Genomic DNA, 26,984 nt, shown 5'->3' on the forward strand with positions numbered 1-26,984 from the left:
AGTCGGACGGACTGGGATGCTGGCGGACAGGGCCTGCTTCCCACATCCAGGACAGCTGTGACCAGCCTGCCCACCACCAGGGCCCTCAGGCAGCCTGTGAGGCCCCAGCCCTAGCCCCCGCCTCCTAGAGCCCTGATTCCAGGGAGGTGGGTTTCCTCAGTTGTTACGGACCCCTCGTTTCAAACTGTGCTTTTAACCTCTTCAGAACACTTCCTATAAGCAAGATGTCAGGCACAATACGAAAGAGAAAACAGATAAAAGTGGACTCACTCCAATTCAGCAAGGCCCTGCCTTCCGCCTCCTCCTGGCCTCCAGAGACAGGCCCAGACGGTTTAATCCACTGCAGGAGGGAATGCACCTCCTTGTGCCCTTTAAAAAGCTGATGGTCAGGGCTTCCCTGGTGGCGCAGTGGTTGAGAGTCCGCCTGCCGATGCAGGGGACGCGGGTTCGTGCCCCGGTCCGGGAAGATCCCACATGCCGCGGAGCAGCTGGGCCCGTGAGCCATGGCCGCCGAGCCTGTGCTCCACAACGGGAGAGGCCACAACAGTGAGAGGCCTGCGTACCGCAAAAAAAAAAAAAAAAAAGGCTGACGGTCAGCCCTCCCCTCCTGAGTCAGGCCTCCTGTGGCCTCTCCCCAGACAGCCCTGCCAGCCTCCACGCCGCCTCCCGGCCCCCATATCGCCCTCCTGGCCTCCACACCGGCCCCACATTAGCTTCCCAGCCCCCTGCAGATGGCAGAATTCCACAGAGCTGACCACTCCTTGCCCCTGCAAACAGCTGCCTCGCTTGGCAGAGGGAAGGGGCACGGCAGAACGCAGAACTCGGCCTCCGCCGTCCGCAGGACCCGAATCGACCCCCCAGTTCCACCACTGCCGCGGGACACAAGCGAGACGCAGCCTCTCTCTGGGCCTTGGTTTCCTTCCTCACTTCCTGAGGCCCCTGAAGACGGCAGGAGCTCACAGATGCAAAGATCTGGGCACACAGCGCACCGGGCTCCGCAGGAGGTGGGAAGCACGGGAGGGGTGCCGGTGGGAGGGCTCCCGGCAGGGCCGGCACTTGGGGGAAACACTGCGCGCCCCACCTTGTGCACTGACTTAAGGAGAGGCCTGTTGTCTGCCCCCAGCCATGCTGAGGGCCAGGTTTAACCGCTTCGGAAGCTTCTGAGCCCAGCAAAATGTTTTCATGGATGATAAACAGGAGAATTCAACCCGTTTACTAGAGGGTGTGCTCTGCTCTTGAACTCAGATGAGAGAAACAGCCTCGCAGACCTTCCTCCCGGCTTGTTAATTCCACTCAAAACGGGGGGCTAACGTGAGCCGAGCTGACCAGGCAGGGCTGCAGGTCCAGGGCGGCCCAGGCTGGGGACACGCAGGGAATCGGGCCCCCGACGTGGGCGATGGGGGCCCCCCCCGGGCCCGCCTGGGCCTCCTGACCCACCGAGGGCACCAGGGCCTTCTGCGAAATGCCTCACCCTCACCCCGTCGCCGCCAACAGCTTCCCGGCTCTTCCAGTAAGAGCCACAGACTCACGCAAAGACAGATTGGTGCACTGCCCCCCATCCCAGGCTGGATTCTAGGCACCAGAAGAGAGTATGAACGTCCCTACAGCCAGGCAGCCCGTGGTCCGGTCAGGGCACTGTGACCCGCAGCCCTGGTAAGGAAGGAAACTGCTTAGACGGTGGATAGCACTGGGCCCAGGGGGCATCCCCACCGTTTTAAATAGCGCGATTTGAGCCAAGGCCCCAGGAGGTGAGGGTGGTGGCCCTGCGGTGTGGTGAGGGCCCTGCAGGCCAAGGGGCAGCCTGCAGGAAGGCCCGCGATGAGAACGAGTGAGTGAGTGAACTGGCAGGAAACCGGGAGCGGGTCCCAGGAAAGACGGTCCAGGACCACTCAGAGCCAGAGGCCGGCCATGGCCTCCTGGAGGCTGGGGTCCACCCCCTGGGCCCCCACTCCCTCCTCCCTCCCTGCCTGATGCCCACCCAGAGGACAGATTCGCCTCCTGCAAAGCTTTCTCAGTTCCACCCCTGGCTTCACGGTGCAAGTAAACACGCCCAGTAGGTGGCTGGTCCACAAAGGATTATAATGAAGATGATGATGAAATCTCCGTCTGTTCACTGACCACCGGGTCCCAGCCCACACGAAGAGCTGTCCGTAACACAGCGCCCGTGGGGCTCCGATCAACAGGGGAGAGCTGGTACGACCAGTCGCATCTTCCAGATGAGGAAATGAGGTTCCGGGAAAGTCGCCAGCCCAGGGTCGCTGCCTGGACCGACCCCAGCAGCAATGCCAGGCGGGACCAGACGTGTTGGCAAAGCCACCACTTCAGCGCCCTACTTAGGAGGCTCACAGCGAGGAGACGAGGCTGTCCTTCCACGGTGACTTTTATCCACAATCTCTGGGACCAAGACACCAGAAGAAAGCCACAAAAACCCTGCAGCCTCACCAGGATCCTCCATCCAAAACTACCAACCAGATTCCACGCTAAGGCATCCCGGGAAGACCCAGCCCATCCCGGCCGCCCACTCGGCCTTCCCGCGCTCCTTCCCTTCCTAGGCCCTGTGCATCTGACGGACGCCCAGAACAGGACTCGAGGGAACGCGAGAAGGAACATCAAGGAGGGAGCAGGGCCCCGGCCTCAGCGGCCAGCCCCACCGGCTGCCGCTTTCCACACCAGGCGGCTTGGCCTTTAGCTCCCATCTCAGGCCCTTTGCTCAAACCTTCCCTGACGGGACTGGTTTGAGCAGAAACCTAATACCTTTAATGCGACCATTCGAGAAAATACCAGGGACAGGGGCCAAAAAAAAAAAAAAAAAAAAGACTTCCGGAACCAACTTTCTGGATCCCTCAGCGCCTGCTGGAGCTCGCCGGATGGGTGAGCAGAGGGACAAATTACTAGTAACAATGAGAAGACCCGTGTGTTTGCTTCCTGGCTGAGGCCGCATGACACTACCGCGCCCTGGGCCGTCATGTCCTCGTTCTATCCCTGCAGAAACGAAAGCTCAAAGAGTCCAAGTACCCGCAGAGCGCGATCCACACTGGGTCTAACCGACAGGAAGCCCCTCTCCCCGCCGCCCACCCCCTCCATCGCCGTGCTCTGGATGGATGAGAGACGGCTGGCTGCACCCGGGGTCCCGCAGCCCTCCAGCGTCTCCGGGGGTCCACCTGCCTGCCGCGGGCCGGGAAGCAGAGGGAGCCCAGTCGGCATGAGCTGCCCCTCCCAGCGCTCCTCCCAGGGTCAGGAAACACCTTCTGGAATTTCATGCACCCCAAAACACCAGCTCCTCTCCAGGGGCCAGGGGGCGGGTGGGGGACCCTGCTGGTTCTGGAAACAGGAAGAATATGCCGGCGCATCAGCCCAACTCCGCACGGTGGCTTCCTGGGAAGAGGGGTGATCCCTCCCCTACGACGGGGGGCTTTTGCTGCAGCCGAGCTCACACTGCACAGGACCCGCTCCGCACCCACACGGCAGAGGAAGGGCTCCGGGGTCACGGCCACACGGTGGGCCAGCACGGCCAGCTCCAGGGGCAGAGTTCAGAGCCTTCACTTTCCCACCCCTTTTTTCTACCGTGACCTGCACAACGGCTCATCTGGGTGACCCTCGGAAGGCAAAGGTCATGCAAGTCTCTCTGTTTGATCTCTGCCATAGTAAGTGTTTAATAAATTCTCGGTCAACTGAATGCTTAACGGGTAGATGGGTGGAAGGACCGAGGAATGAATGCCTTTTCGCTTCTCAAGGAATGACTCCAATTGAGAGACTTGGGAAGCTGAGAGGCAGCTGTTTAGTAGAAGAACACCACCACCCAGAACCCAGACAGGACCTGAATGCTATAAGCCTCCTTCAGTAATAGCAAAGAAAAAAAAAAAGACCTGGAAATTTCTAAGCCAGCCTAAGACTAACTAGCCAGCTATCCCATAAGGATCCTCTCTGCTCCTGAATCCTATGTAAGTGGAGGACACCCAGGCAAAAAGTGCAAAAGAAACCTTAAATCCCTGCCCCCACCCACCCCCATAAGAGACCACAGCCACCCCCAAGCCCTTTCCCAACCAGGCAAGAATCGGCCTCAGTGTCACTCTCAACACGGGCTCCAGGCAATTCCGGTCGGCAGAGATTGGACTCGACCCTACTGATCGATCCTTCTGCCCGCGCCGGGCTGGCGGTGGCAGTCGGGGGACAGCAGAACAAGCGCCACATCTTCATGGTCTGACATCACTGAGCACCACCAGGTACATCTGGACTAGCCTGGGCGTCCCCACTGGATGGGGCTCCTGGAGGGCAAAAGGCGAATCTGGCCCGTGGGAACCTGGGCGAGTGTCTGCTGTCTCTGCGCTCAGAGCCAACTCTCACATGGTGACGGCCTTCCCAAGCCCATCCCAGGAAGTCACACCTGAGTGAGGGGCCTGACCTCCCCAGACCTGCTCCCGTCCTGCAGTCTGGAGCCCCAGCTCTGCCTGCCCATCCACAACTGCCCTGGGGCGGGGACAGTCCCCAAACGGGACCAGGGCAGGCAGCGGTGCAGCGGGGAGGAGCCGGGGTCTTGCTTACGTGCGTGCTTTCCAGGGGATCCTGTCCCCGGACGTCGGGGGGACGAGCCGAGCAAAGCAGGCTCTGGTCAGTGGCTCCCACATGGGGAGAAGCTCCTCTCGGCGCCCCAGCCTCTGCTGGCCCCACGTCAAACTCAGCTCGGGCTGCTGCCCGCGGGTTTACCGCGCTCAGAAAACTAGGCGGGGAAGGGGGAGAGCAGTACGTGGATGCTGTCAGATGGACACGGGGAGGACGGTGGGAGGGCCAGGCTGGGCTCCGGAAGTCTGCGCGAATAAAACGATGCAGAGAAACTACGAGAGGGCAAGCTGCCACCAACCTGTGCTGGTCACCAAACCCGGGGGCGGCACCGCCGTTTAATGAGCACCTACTACGGACCGGGCACCAGGCAGAGGGCTCCCCGGCCCACGCGGTCCTTGGCAAACCGAGGTGGGTCAGAGTCACTGCCAGTAAGTGGACCCAGGTTGTGAACCAGGTCTGTCGGAGTCGACGTGAAGGGCAGGAACGGAACCAGGGCAGCCCTGCCCTTCCCAGAGCCTCGGGTCTCCCTGCAGGACGTGAGGCTGAGCCCAGGCCCCTCGGCTCCTGCGTTGCATTCCCGGCCCCCACAGCGTGACTCACAGTCGAGATCCCCTGCCCACTCCTGGCTTGCCCCGAGCGGCCCCTCTGCAGGCAGCTGGCACGCCCCGCCGGCCAAACCACCCCACTGGAACCGCTGATGACCATAAGGGGTGCCCCCTTTCACAGTGTTCGGCCATGGTTGGCAGGTCACGTGACGAGAGTTGAATCCAAATTTATGTACGTGTTACATGACTGCACTCGGCTCAAGTAAAGTACTGAGCACCTACTACAGGCCGGGCGCTCTGTGTGTCACAGCTGGCCAAGAAATGGGTTTGGCCAGGGCTGATCCTGTCTTTTCCTCTATGCAATTATTTTAAATACCAGTTGTGTGTATGAGTGTTTGTGTGTGTGTCCGTGTGTGTGTGTGTGTGTGTGTGTGTGTTCCAAAGGCCGTTCCCCAAAGTCCAGAGCCACTGGCTTCTCCCCTGCCCAGGGCACTGCTGGTCACAAGGAGAAATAAGAACAGGTGAGAGGTTCTAAGCCATCTACAAAGCAAGACTGTGAAAACTGAGAAAAGCCCGCTTATGGGAAAGGACACCAGCACAGCTCCATGCAAGCTCCGAGCCCCAGCAGACATGCCCCCAGGCAGAGGGGAAGAAGGGGGCCTCAGAGTCCCGGGCAACTGCCCTACAGCCAGAGGGACTTGGGTGAGTCATTTAAGAGAAGAAGAGAAACCGCTAAGAGCTGGGTGCTGACACTAAGAGACAGGCTCTTGAACAGGTCCTGGAACCTCGTTTCTAGAGAATTTCAGAACTAAAGAGGACCGTCAGGTCCAGGTGGCTTATGGGAAACGCCTAGTCATTGATGCTAATTTGACACTTTACAGCACTTCAAATAAGGGCTCTTCTTGGAACTGACTCCTCAGCATTTGCAAGTGCAAATACAAAACTCCCCTCGCGTTTCATAAATCATGTATTCACAGAACTTGTCCGCAAACACCAGGTCCCTTACGATAACGGTCCTCAGATAAAGCAGGCAATAAATATCTCTGATATTTCCCATCAGCAGGTGGAAATGGCCCCGGGTAGTCCTGGGCCGGCAGCAGAGGGAGGGGCCCTCCAAGAGCACGCAGGAACTCAGGAACAGCTGGGCCACAGGGCGGCAAAGAGCCAGGCCTGATTCAAGCCCTCGGCCCCCGAGCCATCAACAAGGTATCACGTCCTGACCCCATCTTTTCAAATGAGGGACCTTGGAACTGTTGGCTTCCAGATGACGTGACACCCTGCTTTGACACTCTGAACACAGGCTCACCAGGAAGCCACAATGAGCCATACCCTCACCTGGCCTTTTGCACCTACCTGCCCGGCCTCAGGTTCCCCTCACCTGTGCCAGCAGGACTCCCAGACAGCTGCCAGGGACACTTTCTGAGAACACGGGGACACTTCCCGGGTTATCTGCCACGGACCTAGGGAATCACCTCCAGGGACCAGGGAGTTCAGATAATCCCACCCCCGCCTTGCCCGACACCTGCTCAGAGCCAGACGGCCCTGCTTGTTTCAGGATAACCTTGACGGCTCCCTTCTCGGAGCGCCACAGTAAAAGCGGTACCTGCATCACCTCAGCTGACCCACGGAGCCGGTGCCCTTTCTCCCACAAAGAATGGGAGACTCGGGGCAGGAAGTAAATGCTTAGGGTCGCTCAGCTAGAAAGGCAGGGCCAGGGCTGCATCCCCAGTACTGGCCTCGTCCAGGCCCGGCTTTCCCCCCATCCTCCTGGATTCAGGATGCCTGACTTCACCCTGAGCAGCCTGAGAGGCGGGAGGGGCCGTCCCGCTGCCCCAGCCCCCGATGCACCCCCTCCTGTTAGTAACACAGCCAGGCCTGCACCTGCCCACTGGGCTCTGTGTGGAGGGGCCCATCCCGGAAAGAGGCCACTCACCTTCCCAAAGTCTCGGACATCAAAGAGGTCGAAGGGGTCAAACAGCTCGCTGTTCCTGAGTCCAAATTTGTCGTGGCAGACTTTAAGGAAGGTGCGAATGTTCTTCAAACACAGGAACTAGAGGAGAGAAGAGAAAATTACTCAGCCTGCACGGTCCGTACGGGCAGTAACGCTAACAGCTGCAAACTCTGCCTCCGTGCGCCGACCTGGACCAGCGCTTCCCTGCTTGGAGAAGACAGCACGGCCGTCCCACTGGCCCTGGCCATTCCTGGCCATCTGCCCCGTGCCCCTACCCAGGGATCCACACGTTTCAACTCCGACAATCACGGCTGGCACAAAATACGCTGCTTTTCAGTCAGCGGGCACAGAGCGGGCACTCACACAAGTGCACACTGCCTTCCCCACACAGACGCAGCCCCCGTTACTTTACACATGACAAAGCCCTACAGCAGCCATGGGGACCCCTGGAGCAGCACATGCCAGACAGGCAGGGGGCCACTGGGAGCACAAAGGCCAGCACCAAAATCCCAGATCAGGGGCTTCCCTGGTGGCGCAGTGGTTGAGAGTCCGCCTGCCGATGCGGGGGACGCGGGTTCGCGCCCCGGTCCAGGAAGATCCCACATGCCACGGAGTGGCTGGGCCCGTGAGCCATGGCCGCTGAGGCTGCGCGTCCGGAGCCTGTGCTCCGCGACGGGAGAGGCCACGACAGTGAGAGGCCCGCGTACCGCAAAAAAATATATATATCTCCCAAATCAGCATCCACAGTACCTCCTCCACCCAGTAACCCAGAATCTGAGCTCCCAGCTTGCAGTGGGCTTGGCAACACAACGGAGGCATGCGGTGAGGGGCCAAACAGGGTCGTCAGCTTCAGTCCCCGTGGAAAAAGCTGGTAAAGACTTGGGGGCAGCAGGCAAGGTAGCCTGGAGCGCAGACCTTGCAGTCACAGCGCCCTGGGTTCGAATCCTGTCCAATGACTCTGGCGGGACCAGGGGAGAGTGGCTTCGGCTCCTGAGGTCTGGTTCCCTAACAGGACGTGCCTGGCTGGCTTAACTATACACCCTGACGGCACAGACTGGGCATCAGGTAGGTGGGAGCCATCAGCCCACCCAGTCCAGTTCGGCGTGGGCGTCCACGAGGTGAGGACCACGGTGCACACAGCTGAACGCTAACCCAGGGTTCAGACCAGCTGTCCGCATGGTAACCACTCACTAAGGGCCCAACAGCTCAACTTCAAGAGACCTGCAGAGAGCCTGGACTCCTCACTGGAAATTCAGACGAACAGACAGACTTAGATGAAGGATGGGTCAGAATCAGAAGCTACGCAGGCTGAGAACGCCCACAGGGCACACGGCGCCCCAGCAGAGATGCGAATCTCCCCACCCAGCTGCACCCAGTGGGCATCACCCCCGGCTGGGGAGCACCCCCCTCATCGGGCCACTCCTGCCTCCTGGCTGGAGCTGGTCACTGTCAGAGAAGACCCCGGCTTACATGCTTGTAGTATATTAACTATTCTCTGTCTGTGTGTGTGGGTATCTGGGTGTGTGGATCTGGGTGTGTATCTCTCTGCATTTATCTTTGTGTATCAGGATGTATCTGTGTTTGTATCTCTGTATTTATCTGTGTGTATCTGTGTGTTTGTGTATATATGTGTGTGTATCTGTGTATCAGTGTGTATCTGTGTATCTGTGTATGTCTGTGTGTGTGTGTATTTTTCCTGAACACCTGAGAGTAAAATGCAGACGTGACCCCCTTCCCCCAAACATCTGAGCGTGTATTTCCTGAGAACAAGAACACCCCCTCCACAATCCCAGCACCAATGTCAAAATCAGGCAATTAACGTAGGTCCCACACCTTACCTCAACTAGAGACAGGACTCACATTTCTTCAATAGATAAAGATAAAGGACAATCAAAACGTCCTGATAGAAAAAAAAAATATTCTGGCCCAGCATCCAATCTCGTCCCACACACGATTTTAGTCATCACGTCCCTTTTGTCTCCATGAACCTAGAAGAGCTTTCTCCAACAGAACTTTCTGGAAGGATGGAAATGTCCTGTGTGCACCGTCCAGTAGGGCAGCATCAGGCACACGTGCCCGCTGAGCGCTTGAGATGTGGCCAGTCCAGCTGAACAACTGCACTTTGTTTTAAAATGAATTTATTCATTATTTTTGGCTGCGTTGGGTCTTTGTCGCTGCGCGCAGGCTTTCTCTAGCTGCGGCAAGCAGGGGCTACTCTTCGTTGCGGTGCGCGGGCCTCTCGTTGCGGTGGCTTCTCTTGTTGCGGAGCATGGGCTCGTGGCGCATGGGCTCAGTAGTTGTGGCACGTGAGCTCAGTAGTTGTGGCTCGCGGGCTTAGGTGCTCCGCCGCATGTGGGATCTTCCCGGACCAGGGCTCAAACCCGTGTCCCCTGCATCGGCAGGCGGATTCTTAACCGCTGAGCCACCAGGGAAGCCCAACAACTGCACTTTTAATGTAACTGTATTCTAATGAATTTAAATTTAATAGCAAAACCGGCTACAGCTACTGGTTTGAACGTGTGGACCTAAAACACTCCAGTCTTTGTCTTCCTTGACCGGACATTTTTGAAGAAACACAAACACAAAAAGACAAATACTGTAGGATTTCCCTGACATGCGGGGACCTAGGATAAGTAAATCCATGGAGACAGAAAGAGGGCGGAGGCTGGGGAGTTAGTGTTTAATGGGGACAGAGTTTCACTTTGGGAAGATGAACAAGTTCTGCCTGTTACACAGCATTGTCAATGTACTCAATGCCACTGAATTGTACACTTAAAAACGGTTAAAAAGGTAAATTTGTTTGTCTGTTATTGGTGTTAACCTGTTTTATTGTGAAGCATAACACACACAATGGACCCCCAGAAGAAGAGGGTAGATTTGTGGTTTTGGCCGCACCCCGCCCCGCGGCACGTGGGATCTTCGTTCCCCAACCAGGGATCGAACCCGCGCCCCCTGCATTGCAAGCGCGGCACCTTAACCACCGGACCGCCAGGGAAGGCCCAATGGTAAATTTTAATTCACAAAACAGACCCACAGGGAGGAGGCCACGTGACGACGGAAGTGGAGACTAAGGTGATGCTCCCGGGAGCCCAGGACCCACCAGGAACTGGGGGAGGGGCCGGGACACACTCTTCCACCAAGACCCCAAGAGACAGCCCACCCTGCGGCCACCTGGATCGCAGACGCCCAGAACCGTGACTTCAGCTGTTTCAACCCACCCCCGCCCCCCACCCGGAGAAGGGGCCTGAACCAGAGCTGCGCCGGCCCCCTCAGCCCTGCAGCTCCAGACCCTCTTCCCGCCCACCCTGCAGGCCCGGCTGCGGCGTCCAGCCGGCTCCAGCCTTTTCTGCACCACTTGTCTCTGATTTCCACTAAACCTCTATTTTAATTCCTCCTCGGCCTCCCAGTTTTAGAGTTAATTACACAGCTCCTAACCATAATGGCAGCCGGCAAGGCCAGGCTTCCCTTGGGGGCTCAGGCGGGGCAGGCGACCCGTGGGCACAGTGTCTGCCCAGCCTGGCCCCACCCCCAATGTGGCCACTCGGGCCCCTCACCTTCCAGAACCGCTCCCTGTGTGGTCTGGGCCCACCCCAGGCTGGCACAGACAGGCTCGGACCGCAGGGCAAGGGGCACGGCAGGACTGGGAGAAAGCACCCGGGCCGGCAGCGGTCCACGGGTGCCTGTGCGCCTGGCGCCGCGCTGCAGCCTCTGCCCTCCCTCCAGGAATTCACCCCATTTCACAGGTAAGGTAACTGACGTCCAGGCAGCAGAGAACTTTGGCTCCAGATTAGAAGGTGGCCAAGCGAAGAGTTGAACCCACGTGTGCTTCCAGAGCGGTGACGGCCCTTTGAGAGGATGGGGCCTACCTCCAGGATGCCCTGAGTCCTGGGTCCCCCTTGTCCGGTGTGCTTACCAACAGCATCCCTTTCACTCCCATACGTGGCCCCGTTTGAATAAGGGATATGGTCACCGTCTCCCTCATTGTACAATTAGGGGAAGTGAGGCCCAGAGACTCACCTCCTCCAGTCCCCTCCTTCCCCTCCACCCCTGGGCTGGGAGGGTGTGTCGTCGGAGCCTGGCCAATCAGAGCCACGTGGTCCCTCACTCCCAGCAGAATCGGCTTCTGATTCTGGGACAGAGACTCCTGAGGGGTGAGGGTGAGGGGACCAGGGCTGAAGCGGCTGCAGGCACGTCTCAGCCACAGGCTGGGTGACAGTGGGCGGGGGCAGCGGCCAGCGTGAAGCCAGAAGTTGCCCACCCTTGTCTTGTGGCCAGAGAAGGCCTGACAGCCGGCCGTGTCCCTGTGGCTTCAGGGGTAAGTGGCATTCTTCTGTCTCCTCGGCTGGCGGGGCCCTCTGGCCACAGTAAGGGTCTGTCCCGGGAAACCTGGCCCCTTGACAAGTGGCCCAGACCGGAGGCAGCGCCGTTGTATTGGTTGAGGGCATCCTGTGGGGCGAGGGCTCCCCCAGCCCCAGACATGGGGCGGGGGGGGTGCGGGGGAGGTCCAAGCAATCCCTCATTGAGGCTTGGCCACTGTGCCGAGAGGCGGGACCGCCTATGTCCTCTAGTCCCAGGCCCTTTTCAGCCTCCTCCGACCTGATCAGGCTGAAATCAGATTAGCGTGAGGGCACAGGCTCCACGGGCCGCCGCCCACCTCCCCAGGCACAGCCGGACAGGACAGCCCAGGCCTGCTGCTCACTGTCACCTGTCACTTAGCTGTTCCCAGGCCCCAGCGCGGGGATCCTGGACGTGATAGGCAGAGCAGGGTCCTGAGAGCCAGGGGCCGTGTCTGAGCCTCGTGGCCCCCGTGCACCCTCGAGGGGCGGGGGCGGGGGGGGGGGACTTCCTGGCCAGGCTCAAGCGGCTCCACTACGGCCTCCTAGTGGTCAACCCACTGATCATGGAGACACCGCCAGGGACAGCCCCACCCTGTGGAGGAGACACAGAGGCCCTTCCCCACTGGGCGGGCAGCCTTCAGGCCACGAGGGCCCCTCCTGTTACACCCCCGCCCAGGCTTGCTGTCCCCCAGGCAGTACTGGGACAGGGCCCCCAGAGCTCACGTCCACTGCTCACGCAACTCAGCACTGAGAGGCTGGTGCAAAAGGGGGAACTGAGGCACAGGGTGCTGAAGCCACTTGCGTGAGGTCACATGGCAGCAGGGAGCCCGGGATTTGTGGTTTGAATGCAGGTGGCCAGGGAACCGCCCACAGGGCGAGGGAGGGAGGTAACAACGGCTGCTTGCAGTCCTGCTCCAGTGACAAACCTACTACCGCCTGCGACGGCCCCCTGAGCTGTGCACCCCATTCCACAGATGGACAAAGTGAGGCTCAGGGCAGCTAGACCACGGGTGGGTCCAAGTTCCTGCCAGAAACAGTGCGGCTGGGATGATGACGACAGGCCCCTGCCTGAAGGGGGGAGGGGAAGCCCTGTCAAAGCCCAGGATAAGGGAAAGGGGCGGGGTCTGTGTGTTCAAGGCCTGGCTGGCTGCCCTGCCCCTTGGAGCCCCCAGGGAGCTGTGCTGGGCCATGAGGGAGGCGCCCGGCCCCGGACACTGGGCTCTGTGGGATGTGACTCACCCCTCTGTGCATACCTGGCTCCTGGTTCCGACCCCCCTCCCCCACCGTGTGTGCCTGGCAAGTCTCACTGCTACAGTGAGGGGCTAGACTGGGGTCGGGGGATCCCAGGCATCTCACACTGGCTCGTAAGAATCTCCAAAGCTCCCATGTAGCAAGGGTTTCCATGGCACCAGGCTCTGGGCTAAGAGATGGGCTGCTCACAGCATCCCAGAGTCATTACAGCGATTCCTAATTCACTGACGAAGAAACTGAGGTCCCAAGAGGTTCCCTAGCCTGCCCAAGGTCACTAGCAAGGACGTGACAGAGCTGGGAACAGATCTGGGTCCGTTTAACCTCCAAGGCCAGACTCTTCATAGTTTATAGGTTTCTGAGCAGGGAGTCAATAAGATTTTTTTTTAAAAAGAAAATAATACTTGCAGGAAAATTAAGTCTGGCCGGGGTGATGGGGAGACACTGAATGAAGGTGGGAGCCCAGCCTTTGGACCTGACAGGCAGGCTCCACACACAGAAATCGTGGCTCACGAATCGGCCAGTGGGTGGGGGAATTTGGAGGGACTGCTGCACACGCAGGAGCCGGCCAGCACGCCCCACTTCATTGTTTACTGAGACCTTCTGCTTTCAGGTCTGCATTCGATCCGTCCCTACGATGGACTTTCACTTTGAGCCCTAGTTTGCAGGTGTGGAAACCAAGGTTCAGAGATTTGGCAAAAGGAGGGGTGACCTCTCCTGGTGCCCTCTTGCCTCTCACAGGGCTTGTCCCAGGGGAAGAAGTCCCTTTGGCTGCCCCCAGGCTAAGTCAGGAGGCCAGCAGCCTTCAGCTCCCAGAAGTGATTGGGGCCCACATCCCTGCCAACATTCCTCCCCTCCGCACCCCCCACCCCCCGCATGTGGTCCCCGACACGCAAAGCTCCTCTGGGCACTCTGGCTGGCATCCTCAGCCCACCCACTCCACCACACAGTCCCACCACCCCCAGGGTCTCCAGGGCAGGGCAGGAAGGCACAGACGCACATTCCAGCCCAGACCCTGGCCTGGCTGCTGGGCTGTGCCTGCTCCAACTCAACGGCCCTATCTTCTCCCGCCTCAGTTTTCCCATCTGTAAAATGGGGAAGCCCTGCCCACTGACTCCTACAATGCTGGGCCCCTCACTCAAGAAAACTGCTTTACGAAGGGACAGTTGACACTGGGACCTCCCAAAGTCCCTGTGCCCAGAGCTTCCCTGGGCCATCATGCCCTGCAAGGGGGGAGGTGGGGTCTGGCCCCGACGGCCCCTCCAGGGCCCTGTGATCTGCACTCCCTCCTGGACACAGTCAGCCGGAACTGAGGAGTGGCCGCACCCCAGACGGAGCTGGCCCTTCGTCCACACCTCTGCCGGCCTCTAAGCTTACCAGCCTAACTCCTCAAAGCTGATGCTCAGGGGCCAGGGGAGGAACCAAGGCCTCCAGGACATGACGTGTCTGAGGCTCTCTGCTCACGGCCACAGCAGCGGGACAACAGCGAGTTGAAGAGCATCCTCCTGGCACCCCCCAGCCGTAAGACAGACCCCTGGACCCCCGGAGAGGGACCCGGGCATGCCAGCTACCCAGGTATCTCGAGAACGGGAGCTTTGTTTGAAAACCCCTGCATCTTTCTGCAAGGCGGGGGTCTCCACATCTGAAGTTCACGCTCTACAACACAGGCGCCAAAAAGTGCCCACGGACAGCACTGAGTTTCTTGAAATATTTCAACAAGCGGCACTAAAACTGCACGTCACGATGACAAGTCGCTTTGCTGCAGCTAGAGCGATGCTGACCCCCCGCCCCCGCCCGGAGCCGAGCTGCTCAGCCTGACGGGCGGCTGACGACGAGGTCTCTGATCAATAAAAAATGGGAAAAGGAATTAATTTCTTGTTTTATTTATGCCACGTTCATTCCAAAAAACATCTTAAATGACTTCATTACTATCTAATAGAAGCAGCTTACTGGAACGGATCTTTGAAATTTGGGGCCCTTGGGGTGAATAAACAGGGGGCCTGGAGGTGACAAGCTGGCCAGATATTCCATGGGGGGTCGGGGCCAAGACCCTCTTCTCCCCCTGGGTCCCAAATACCCTGGGCAATGACCCACAGCCAGGGTTCAATGTCTAGTGAATGAATGAACAGATGACCGCCTACAGAGCATTGACTGACATCTCTGAAATGGCCCCGCTTTTCCCCCAAGCAGCAGGGATTCCATGATGGCTTTACAGGCATCTGGGGCCCCTGGACGGCTGCAGCTGCAGGGTGGGAGCCCTCCCTTTCACAAGCATCTCTTCCAAAAATAAAGGGACAGGTGGAATTTGGGGTTGGCCATGACCACTCACTCCCGCACCCATCAGTACCATCCTCGGGCCTCTGTGCACCAGCCAGGTAGGGTCCACCAATTGCTAAGCCCAATGACACCTCCGGCAGGGAGGGATCACTTATCACCCATCTTACAGAGAAGGAACCAGGCTTGGGAGATCGGGATCTGGGATTGGAATCAGTCCTTCCAACTCCACAGCCCCAGTTCCCACACCGTCGGGGGCCGAGCCTCCGTGACCGCCCCCAACACTGACTCCAGGGGGAGAGGCCGGTGCACCTCCAGCTCACCCGCTGCTCCAGGCAGGGAACGCACAGGCCCAGCCAGGCATTTACTGAGGAGCGTCAGGGACTCGATTATGTCTGGACAATTTAACAGGAGCACTTCCTCCACTCAGGCCGTTTCCTCAGCTGCAGACGCACCAGGAGACAGGGGCTCACGTGGGCGCCAGCAGGCTGACGGATGAACCCCAGCGGCCTCTGTGCAGGGCCCGCTGCAGGGAGCGGAGGGGGTTTTCTTTGTGCACTGAGGTCCTCCAGGGGCTGGCTTCGCCCCACATCACAGGCAGGCCACGTGCGACGGCGGCATCAGGCCCACCGCTGTGCCCGCCCCTCGCCGTCGCGTCGAGTGGCTTACCCCACAGCCGCTAGATTTTTGTCCAGAAAGGACCGAGTCACCCGTCTGGCTTGAAGTCTAACACTCATTGGTGCTGAAAGAGCATCGGATGGAATTCTACTTTCTCCAGTAACAGATAATCCATCAGCTGCTGGGCCTGTGCCAGGTGCTCCACAGAGCTCTTTATTTATTTATTTATTTATTTATTTATTTGCGGTACGCGGGCCTCTCCCGTTGCGGAGCACAGGCTCCGGACGTGCAGGCTCAGTGGCCATGGCTCACGGGCCCAGCCGCTCCGCGGCATGTGGGATCTTCCCGGACCAGGGCACGAACCCATGTCCCCTGCATCGGCAGGCGGACTCTCAACCACTGCGCCACCAGGGAAGCCCTCCACGGAGCTCTGTATGTCCACGGTCTGCACATTCTTCTACCCGACTCACGAGCTATCACGCGTGCCCGTTTCATGGCTTGGGGTCCGCCCGGTTCAACCCCCAGCGAGGGGAGGGCCAGCTCCGACCCATGTGGTCTGGTCCAGCCTGGGCCACGAAGCAAGACACCTCCCACAAGGGACCCCCCCCCGCCCCCCGCAAAGCCATGGGCAGGGGAAGCCCCTCTGGGAATGACATCGGAGGAGGACGGGGCCAACCCGCTGTGGTGGCAACAGCTGCACTGATCTCCGTGAGCTGGTGCCTCTCTGCCTGATCCCAGCTTTCCTGGGAGGAAGGGGCTCCCCAGTGATGCTGGCCCCTCCCCTTCCCCGGGACATTACCCTCCCGCCGTGACCATGTGATTCAAAACGCAGTCTGCCTCCTAGGTGCTGGAAGAGGGGGTGCCTCTAAGGCAGACCCCAAGTCCGGCCTCAGCAAGCTTCCTGACCCCTGAGCCCGGACCCTTCTCCCGCAAGAATGCCCTGACCCATTTCCAGCGCCCTCTGGCCACTTCCGGGAGCAATGGGCGTGGGCCTTGGCCTCCCACCCGGCCACTCCCTTCCCCCTTTGGCCCATGAGAAGGCGGATACTGCACACACAACGCTGACACCTGGCACCTCTGGGGCTCCCGGCCCTGCTGTGCTCAGTCAGCCCGCTCCCTCCGCACAGCCTTCCACCGTGGGTCCCAGCTGCGTGGGGGGTCCTGCTCACCACGCCCCGGAGGGGGGCTTCCAGTGAAATGGGGAGGGGCTCAGCTGAGCCACGGGAAGCAGGTTCTGAAAGGTTAGGAGGTCAAGCTCCAGCCGGAGGGAGACGCACTGGCAGTCAGGCTGGACCAAGCTGGTGACAGATGCAAAGCCATCACTCCCCCACCCTGATCTCGGAGCACGTCCTCATCAACACTTGAGGGGAAACTCACCAGGAAAACCCATCCTGGAAAAACACTAGGTTGGAAGTCTGAGCAGAAGAGGAGGGGCGGGGGTAGCTGGGGAGCTCATCCTCAACTCTGTCCGTAGTCAGCAGACACTTAACAGGCACCTACTGTGCGCCAGGCCCTGCCGCAAGCCCCGGGCTCAGGGAACACACAGGAGTGCAGCAAGAACTCCTCTGAGCCCTCGGCTGCCCAAGGAAAGAATAATCTGTGACTTCCTCCCGATACCTGGATGGAAACTGTTCCCAGCAGTCCTCAAAAGATCCGCTGCTCCAGCTAAGGCCTGTTTGAGCCGGGGGGGGGGGGGGGGGAGGATAAAACGTAGCCCGCCTTATCAAGACTTCAAGGTCAGGGTCAAAGCAAAGGTTTTCTACAAAGCCGGCAGGAAATTGCTTTTCTAGTGTTTCTATGTGCGACCATCTTCGCTTGAGCCAGAGGGTTCAATCCCGCTCTCTTGCTGCTCCAGTCCTCCAGGCGGGCGCGGCTAGGAGAGATTAGCTCGGCCGCTGCCTGACACAGTGCCCCCTACCACCACCCCAGCACCCTCCTGCGGCCCCGAGCCAGGCCGTTAACGCTGGCCCACAAGCCCTGTGAAATCGCCCCTTGTCTCTGCCACTTCAGTGTCTCCATCTCTACTTCCTGCCTGAAAGTGGCCTCAAGGTCAACATCAGAGCATCCTTCTCCACACGCCTCCAAGCTCCTCTTTCCCAGTCCGACTCCAGAGGCAGGTCAGCCCTGCGGACATTAACAGGATGGTCGGAGCACAGACACTACCCCCCTTTTTACAGATAAGGCGGCTGAAGCTTGAGAAAGCTGTTTGCCAAGTGTAGTGGCTTGAAAGATAGTCCCCAAAAGCACGTCCATGATGCCCTGGAAAAAAAGGTCTTAACAGATGTAATTAAGGATCTTGAGACCATCCTGAATCAGGGTGGGCCCTATGTCCAATGACGAGTGTCCTTATAAGAGACAGACAGAGGAGAGACGCGGGGAGGAGAGGAGAGGCCAGGTGAGGCCAGAGCAGGGACAGCAGTGAGGCGGCCACAGCCAGGGATGCCTGGACCACCAGGAGCTGAGGGAGGTGGGAAGGACCCTCCCGCAGAGCCTCCGGAAGGGGGTGGGGGAGCATGGCCCTGCAACACCTCATTTCAGATATCTGGCCTCCGGAGCTGGGAGAGAAGGAACCTCTGCTGATGCCAGCACCCAGTCTGCAATGCTACAGCAGCCTGAGGCTCCAGCTGGTGGGAGGCGCCTTTCATGAACCGCCCGCTGCCTGGCCTCAACACAACAGACAATGCCACACGCGCAGGCCCTCAGCAAAGGTCTGTGGGATGGATGGATGGATGGATGGATGGATGGATGGATGGATGGATGGATGAATGAGTGAAGAGGGTTTTGATGAGAAACAGAAGCAAAAATCCTGGTTTCTTCCACCGGTCGTCCCAGCTCGCGACCATTCCTGCCCCTTACAAGTTCCCCAACGGCCCCGCCTGGCTGGGAGTCCCTGGATCCTGGACCTGGCACCCTGGGGCCCTCAGTAAATGTGGTTTGGATCCCCAGGGCCAACCCAGGGCTCTTTGGGGGTCAAGGGCCCCAGAGAGACTCCCAGCCGGATGGGGAAGTCAGAAGTGGCTGTGCTGGGCCCCAGACCCACCTCCTTGCTGCTTCTCTGAATATCATGGGGCTTAGCTCCAGCTTCGGACCCCCTAAATTGGGGCGGGGGGAGGGGTCTTGGCAGGTCCAGCCAGCTTTCAGGCAGAGAGATCTAGGTTCAAATCCTGAACCCTCCCACTGCCACACCCTCCCTGGGAACTCCGCCCCGCCATGACCCCAGCTCTAGGCTCACCACACGCCTCAGGCCCCCGCCCTTGCCTCCAAGTCTCTTTGGGAAGGTGCCCAGCTCGGGCACCCCAAAATAGAGCACCCCAAAACAGGCCTGTGGTTCTCTAGCCCCAGTGGGGACCCCTGCTCAGTGAAAGCCACCCGCCTGCTCAAGCAGGGGCTGGAGGGAGTACCAGCAAGCAGCAGAGACCCCCCTCGCACGCCGCACTTCCACCCGACGGCCAAGTGGCCTCCACGTGTGGGAAACCAACACATTACGTGTGGTGTTCGTGTCACCACGAACACCAGGGACATACATCCTTCTCCAAAGTGCCACAAACGCCGCAGAAACTGTCACTCAAGGCAGCACGCCGGGCACTCAGGGGCCTCGCGCCTGGGTCAGCTCACATCACTGTGAGAAGGGCGGATAAAACGTCACGTTTGGTTATCATCCCGACGGCTCCCAGCGGCTCTGAGAAGCGGCGTGACAGACACCGCAGCTAACGTCCATGGGCCACCTGCTGAGGGTCTGTCGTCCCCATCTGCGTGGCGAGGCCGCTGAATCGGCTCTGTCGCCCTGTGGGGATGGGGGTGGTGGGGTTACTGCAGACCTGGCCGGCAAGGCCCGCCGGGGAGCAGTGTCCACATGATGTCCTGCTGCTGCCTCGCTCTCCGCAGACACCGCAGGGAGCTTCAAGAAGCATCTCTCCTGAGGTGCTGGAAAGGACCCCAAATGCCCAGGGCAGGGGCGGCCATAGGAGGCGCTCAGTAGAACCTGAGCCAATACACATGTGCCTCCTGGGAAGGCTTCGGTGGAGATGGGGACCGTTTCCCCATCCAGGAACGGAAGGCGCCTGCAGGGCAGCTGGGGCCTTCCTGGGCCCCCCAGGCTCATCTCCTCCCACACCAGCCTTGGGGGGCACACAGCCCTGTGCAAACGGGACAGGGGTGCAGGCACGCAGGAGCTTATGTGCGAGGGGCTGCCAGTGGGCGTGATTGTGGCGTGCGTGTGATGGTGTACGCGTCCGTGTTGTAATTAACGAGGCCAAGCACGAAAACGTCTTCAGGTGCACATGCGCTGAGAGCAATGGTTTTCGAAGTCCAGGCAGGGGGACTTCTAGTGGGACTTTATTTTCATTGCACTGCGGTCTGTGAGCCATAAACGTGAGTTTTTAGCTAGATGAGGAAAGAAGGCACTTCCCCACCCCTGCTGCCCCCACAGACACCCACACAAGGAGAAGCGGACGCTCAGCCAGGCCCGAGTGCAGAGGCCAGGCCGCCTCCCGGGCTCCGTCTGCAGGGAAGACGTGGCCTCCACGGTCCCCGGGGAGCGAAGCCGAGGCCCCACCTCTCCCAGTACCCGTCCCGGGGTCTCCAACCTGCCGAGAGCCCCCGACCTCCATTCAGTCCAATGTTCACCACTCGTGCCCCAACGAGGCGCGCATCATATGCAACCCAGGTCCTAGGGGCCCCACGGGGGCCTCGCCCTCCATGAAGAAGCCCCGCGGTGAGGGTACAGCTCCCGATGCCACCGCCAGGCGCCCCCCCCATTCTCCCCACTCCCCGGGCCTCCCCGCACAAGGGACGCCCTTGAAACAGTAAATCTCAGGCTCGGCTTCCGACGTCTCTTCTCCCTCACGTGGCGAAGGAACTATGGTTCCCAAGTCAATCCAACTGTTGCCAACCGCGGGCTCAGCGGGGCAGCCCCGGCTTCCAGCGGCGAGAGCGGCCTCTGCTCTCCCTCTGGCTACAGGGCACCACGGAACGCTCCGGAATCGGGGCCTCGTCTCAGTCACTACTGTCAGCCTGGGTGGGCAGAGGGACAAGGGGGATACATCGACAGTGGGCACGCAGCTCGCCGGGTGACCCGGGATAGGACTGCCCGTCTCAGAACCTCGGTCTCCCCAGTTCAGTGAACCTGAATGTACTCCTGGAGCTCCGAGGAGGCAGACCTCCTCACAAGGTCACGGGGGAGCGTGGGGAGGGAGGGGGTCCCGCAGCATCAGTACTGGCTTGAACGAGGTACCACCTGACACCCGTTAGGGTGGCAACTAGCAACAAAACAGAAAATAACGTGTCAGCGAGGACGTGGACAAACGGGAACCTTGTGCACTGTTGGCAGGAAAGTAAAATGGTGCGGCCACCATGGAAAACAGTATAGCAGTTCCTCAAAACATTAAAAATAAAACTATCCTACGATCCAGAGATCCTACTTCTGGGTATACACCCCAAAGAGTTGAAAGCAGGGTCTCAAAGAGATACTCATACACCCGTGTTCACAGCAGCCAAAAATCATGGAAGCAACCCACCCATCAACATATAAATGGATAAACGAAACAGGGTCTTCCCATACAACGGAATATTATTCAGCCTGAAAAAGGAAGCAACTTCTGACACACGTTACAGAATGAACCTGGAGGACATTATGCTCCGTGAAATAAGCCAGACACCAAAAGACAAATACTGTGTGATTCCATTTATGTGGGGTCCCTAGAGTCGTCCAAATCACAAAGACAGACGGTAGCGTGGTGGCTGCCCGGGGTGGGGGAGGGGAACAGGAAGTTGGTTAATAGGTAGAGTTTCAGTTTTACAAGGTGAAGAGAGTTGCGGGGTGGACGGTGTTGATGGCAGCACGACAGTGTGAATGTCCTTAAAAATGGCCAAGACGGTCAACTTGGTTACGCGTATTTTACCACAATTAAAAAAAAACAAACACCTCGTTTGAAAACTTCAAAAACTGTATGGTTTGCAAGGTTCCCCCAGCATGAGACCCCCACTGAGGACCACGTGATTCCTCGTGGGCCTCCCCTGAGGTCCACCCACCCCCTCCCCAGCCCCATGCCCTCCACCCAAAGCCCTGGCCTCGTGGGAGGGTCTCTGGCTTTCCCAGGGGGAGAAGCAAATACAGCATGGGTGATGGACACAGGGGGTCTGGGGGCCTCAAAGCATCGGTGACACAGCCCCTGCGGGGAGCGGGAGTCCAGGGAGCTTTGCCTTTCTAAGGTGCTTCTTTTTACTCCTCCCATGAGTAGGCATTACTTTCAAGACTCCTTAAAGAGTTTCCTCCACTTTGGATGGGGCCTGGGAGGAGTGGTTCCCACAAAAGGACTGAAAACACAGCCGGGCCAGCACAGCAAGCTCCCGAGGACGTCACCTTCTGACAGTCAGAACATGTGAAGATCAACTCAGACGCTGCACTTTCTGGAAATTCCAGCAGCACCGGCACCAGGCCCCAAGCGCAGGGGGGGGCACAGGGAGCGGGGGCACGGGGAGCGGGGGCACGGGGAGTGGGGGCAGGGAGCCTCCATTGTTTGCCAGGCGAGCAGCTGGGCTCTCTCCCTTGAACTGCGGGTCAGGAATGTTCGCAGCTGCAGACTCCCCGCCCCCCAACCCCAACCCGGTGGGAGCCGAGTGGGGGAGGGAGGCTGCCCGGGCCTGAGGACAGAGCCCGTCCAGGCAGGAATGGGAAATCTGTGCACAGAGAAGCTGAGCCAGCACGAAGCCTGGCCCCACCTGCCCAGGATGCACGGGGAGGATGCACAGCTCACCTGCCCACAGGTGCCCAGGGCCCGGAGTCGGCCGGGGCTCAAGCTGCAGCCTGTCCCTCTGGCCCTTTACTCTCCCGAAGGCCTTGACGCTTCCGCTGCTCCCGGGCTGGAATAACCCTCCCCACTTGGCCAGGTGGAGAAACGGAGGCCCAGACTGGCACTGAGAGGCCTCCCCCCTCACCAGCTGCCAACAGGTCCTGTGCAATTTTTTTTTTTTTTTTTTTTGGCCGCGTTGGGTCTTCCTCGCTGCGCGCAGGCTTTCTCTAGTTGCGGCGAGCAGGGGCTACTCTTTGTTGCGGTGCACGGGCTTCTCATTGCGGTGGCTTCTCTTGTTGTGGAGCACGGGCTCTAGGCGCACGGGCTTCAGCAGTTGTGCCTCGCGGGCTCAGTAGTTGTGGCTCACGGGCTTAGTTGCTCCACGGCATGTGGGATCTTCCCGGACCAGGGCTCGAACCCGTGTCCCCTGCACTGGCAGGCGGATTCTTAACCACTGCGCCACCAGGGAAGTCCCACCTCCTGTGCAATTTTAACAGAGAAGGAAACATGCCTGGGGGGCACCACTCCATGCTGGAGGGGCGGGACTGAAATAAAGAGAAAACCTACAGGATGTCCCGGCCTAAAGCCTAAAGCACCACTGGCCACTTAGGGTCTTTTCCTGTCCAGCTCCTTGACTTTGCTTTTTTTTTTTCCTTCTTTGGATTTTTTTTATCGAAATATACGATATTATACTAGTTTCAAGTGTACAACATAGTGATTCAATATTTTTACAGATTATCCTCTTTTTCGTTTTTTTCTGGCCGCCCCGCGCAGCCTGTGGGATCCTAGCCCCCCGACCAGGGATCAAACCCGTGCCCCCTGCAGTGGAAGCACAGAGCCCTAACCACCAGACCTCCAGGGAAGTCCCTATTCTCCATTTAAAGTTATTATAAAATATTGCCTGCATTTTTTTTTTTTTTAACAAAATCGACTGCTGGGAATAACTGGCAATTCTGAGTCCTGCATTTCCTCACTCACAGCAGAAGCGCCCGGCTCACAGCACTCGGGATCTGGAATCTCCCCCTGGCCTGGCCGCTCTTCCACATTCCATGCCCTCCCACCCCCTCCCGCAGGGCATTCCGGTTGTTTCCACAGTTTCACCATTATATTTGCAGGACAGTGAGAGGCTCTGTTCCTCAGATGCAATTCTCTCTTGGGGCCAAAGGCTCCACCTCCCCTAGAGGTGTGTCATGGCAGGACCACGAACAGAGGACGGTCACGACCCACGGCCTTCGATCCAGACGGGCTCCACCAAGAAGGACCTCAGACAGCTCCAGGCAACCGTCACCCACTTCCATCCATCCGTCCATCCAGCCATCATTCTAACGCCAGTCAGGCCCACCTTTGTGCAGGCACGGGGGCCCCAAGCAAGGCTGTGAATGCCTTTGCCCACCCCCCACGGAAGAGACCCTTAGTTAAACATTAAACCGGGGCTCTCAGGCCAGGTCAGCAAGGTACCCGACCACCTGCTGGCCCACCCCCACCCAGCCACCAACCCCGGTGTTATTTTCGGGAGGAGGGGGCGGGGGCAACAGAGGGAAGTGAGAAGGCAGCAGAGCAGCTCAAGGGGTTGAGAAATGAGTGCAGGCCGACCAGCTGTGACCACAGCCCCGCCAGCCCACAATCTCCCACGTCCACCTCCTTGACCTGCTGCCTGCCATCTCCACCTGGCCAAAATGTACCCACTCCCAACACCTGCCAGCCCCTGCCCTCCTGGGGCACCACACCTCCACGTGCACCTCTCCTATAGCCTCAACCACACTCCATCCCCTAGCCCAGCCCTTCAGCAAGGCCTGAACCCCATACCCCCTCCCTACCAGGAGCCCAGGGCCTGAGCCCAAATCCCCTCCCCCACCAGGAGTCCAAGTACCCAGCCAACATCTGGACAGAAGAAAGAGTTAGCAGGGTGGGTGCAGTGGGTCCAATTGTGCTCCCCCCAAAAAAACCCAAAGAGATGTCTATGTCCTCAACCCCAGAACTTTAGAATGTGACCTTACTTGGTACAAGGTAAAGGTCTCAAGATGAAATCATCCTGGATTAGGAGGGGCCCCACGTCCAATGAGCAGTGTCTTTTTAAGAGACAGGAGAAGAGAGACACAGAGAGAAGAAGCCACGTGAGGCCAAAGGCAGAGAGAAGCCAGGGACCACTGAGGTCACCAAAAGCTGGGAGAGGCAAGAGAGACCCCCCCCCGGAGCCTCCGGGACGAGCACAGCCCTGCCCACACCTTGATTTCCGACCTCTGCCCTCCAGAACTGGGAGAGCATATATTCTGTGGTGTAAGCCCCACCGTCTGTGGCGCTTTGTTGGGGCCACCCCAGGACAGGAACGCACAGGGAGCGCTGGGGAGCCCGGCGCCCACCTCTAGGCCCTCACTTGGAGGCCCCTCCTTTGCCCTGGTCCTGCCACGGGGCTGTTTTTCTTTGCTCCACTGTCACTGGGAAGAATCGGACGGTTAAACCTGGTTGGGTGCCCTGCGCTCCTGAGGCCTGCCAACCAGCACTTTGTGACACCACCCACTCCGGGATCACACTGCCTGCGTCGCGGTGCACGGGGGTCGGGGCCGCCCTCCCAGGCCAGAGCAGAGCTGATCTGTGAGGACTTCCATCATCTCAGTTTAAATTGTAAATCACGAGAATAAAGACTTACTTCCCTGCCTCCCCCGGAGAGTCCTCCATCACTGGACAAAGGCCGAGGCGGCCAGGGGGCCGCTTACCCTGAGGCTCGCCCTGAGTGATGGCTAAAGGGCCCTGAGACCAGAGAATCACTGCACAAGGCTTCGCCCGGCCTGCCCTCCCCGCACAGCTCAGCCATTACTCCTTCAGCCAGGACACCGAGAGCACCCATCTGCCAGAGGGCAGGGGGACCTAAGGGCACCGTGCCTCCTCTTCACCAGGAGGCTGCTGACGCCACCGGCACAGAAAAGGGAGGCTCCCGAAACTAGGGCGAGGCCACTTCCTCCCTCCAGACAGTTCACGTGGGACGTGCCGCCAGCCCAGGCCTGTGAAGCTTCCACACTGTTGAGCACAGGGGTGTCAGACGCAGAGAAAAGAGGCCCCAGACCCTGGGAGAAGGGGCCTCAGATCCACAGAGAAGGGGCCCCAGACTCAGAGAAAAGAGGCCCCAGACCCTGGGAGAAGGGGCCCCAGATCCAGGGAGAAGGGGTCCTAGACTCAGAGAAGACAGTCCCCAAATCCTGGGAGAAGGCGTCCCAGACTCAGAGAAAAGAGGCCCCAGACCCTGGGAGAAGGAGTCCCAGATCCAAGCAGATCGGAGGGTAGCGACAACTCCCTTAGAAAGACAGACTCTTCACATCCCCCCACTGTGCCAGGCCAGGGAATGAAAGCGCCCCAGGGCCGGCATCAGCAGGCTAGGAGTGGAGCCAGGCACATGGAACAGGGGAAGTGGTCTGAGGGGGCTGCTTGGGCTGGCCTCGGAGGAACCCGAGGAGGGGGAAGTGCACACAGAGGGGGCTGTCACACGGCTGGGTACCCCAGGGCAGGCTCCAAGGGTGACGGCATTCCCTTGCACCAGGGAAGGCAGATAAGCAGAGTGTGTCACCCTCCATCCCCCATGCAGACGTCACTAATCCATCTGCACCCCGCAGCAGCCACGCCTAAGTGCCCCTCCCCACCCCGCTTGGCACAGGCAGGCCGGGCCCCGGACTGAGTGTGGCACCCACTAGTGAGGCTGAGGGTCAGCCTGTGACCACGGGGCCAAGGGCAGCTCAGGGGAAATGCGGTCCTTTAATGCGGAGTCTGGCTCTCCATCACATGGTTCGCCATCCAGAGGTGGTCCAGGCTCCTCTGATGAGAACCAAGGTTGGGAAGCGCCGGTTATCTGAAGCTGCAGACCCCTCAGAAGGTCTGGAATCCCCCCTCTGCTCCAGCCAGGGCTCAGGAGACCTGGAATCAGGGGCACCAAGGGGGTGTGTGTGCCCGGCCCCTTCCCCGAGCCCCGCTCCCAGGCTGGCGCAGCAAGACTCCTTTTACTGCTCCAGGGTCTGCAACAGCTACCCACCCCCCTTCCTGACCCGGAGCTGGGGCTGCCTGGGAGAAAACTGGCCGGGAGGGCATGGCGAGGCCTGGCTGGCTGACCTCTGGTCCCCACGGGACGCACAGCTGCGGTCGGTTTTGTCTCCCATGGCCAATCCCCACACCGGCCAGCTTGGAGGACCGCTCGGCCAGCAGTACCTTGCTCTTTAAGAAACAAGGACAAATCACACCCGAGCGGCTTGGGGACGGGCCACTGAGAGCCATGCAGAATCAGCACGCCACGAATCAGTGGGTGTGAAGGAGCGTGGAAGGGCAGCCGCGGATTCCCAGAAGTCGCCCATCGCTCTGCACCTACCCCTAGGCCTGGAGTGGGGAAGGGGTACCCTCAGAGGACCCCCCACCTCGACTCCTTGTGCAGAGCCCCAGCATCGTCCCCCATCTCCTGACAGCTCGGTCCTGGGACACCCCCTCCTAATAGCCCTCAGTCACCATCGCCCCCACGCGGGGGTCCTCATGGAAGCCAGTTTGGGCAAAGACGCAGCAAAACGAGCTGTCCCAGGGCTGGAGGGTGGGGGGAGCAGATCACAGGGGAGGCCCGCCAACCCCAACTCTACCTACCCGGCTCTTCCCCCCACCCCACCCGTGTGCTTCCCCCCTCCTCGGGCGA

At 59.5% G+C, this 26,984-nt stretch overlaps 1 protein-coding gene across 10 annotated transcripts in view; it reads right to left on the bottom strand.

Annotated features, from left to right (window-relative positions):
• The window catches only part of VAV2 (vav guanine nucleotide exchange factor 2), a 177,865-nt gene that overhangs the window by 130,735 nt on the left and 20,146 nt on the right, over positions 1-26,984 (bottom strand). For all 10 annotated transcript variants that reach the window (XR_003432407.1, XM_027104325.1, XM_027104324.1 and 7 more), the window contains exon 2: positions 7,039-7,155. Coding sequence is in view for 9 of the 10 variants with exons in the window: in XM_027104325.1 (XP_026960126.1) it covers positions 7,039-7,155 (117 nt within the window). In the remaining variant the exon portion in view is untranslated. The remainder of the gene's footprint in view (positions 1-7,038; positions 7,156-26,984) is intronic.

This window comes from Aethalodelphis obliquidens, unplaced genomic scaffold (assembly GCF_003676395.1).
Source record: "Aethalodelphis obliquidens isolate GAN/ISIS:26980383/991018 unplaced genomic scaffold, ASM367639v1 scaffold7, whole genome shotgun sequence".
Lineage (NCBI taxonomy): Eukaryota > Metazoa > Chordata > Mammalia > Artiodactyla > Delphinidae > Aethalodelphis > Aethalodelphis obliquidens.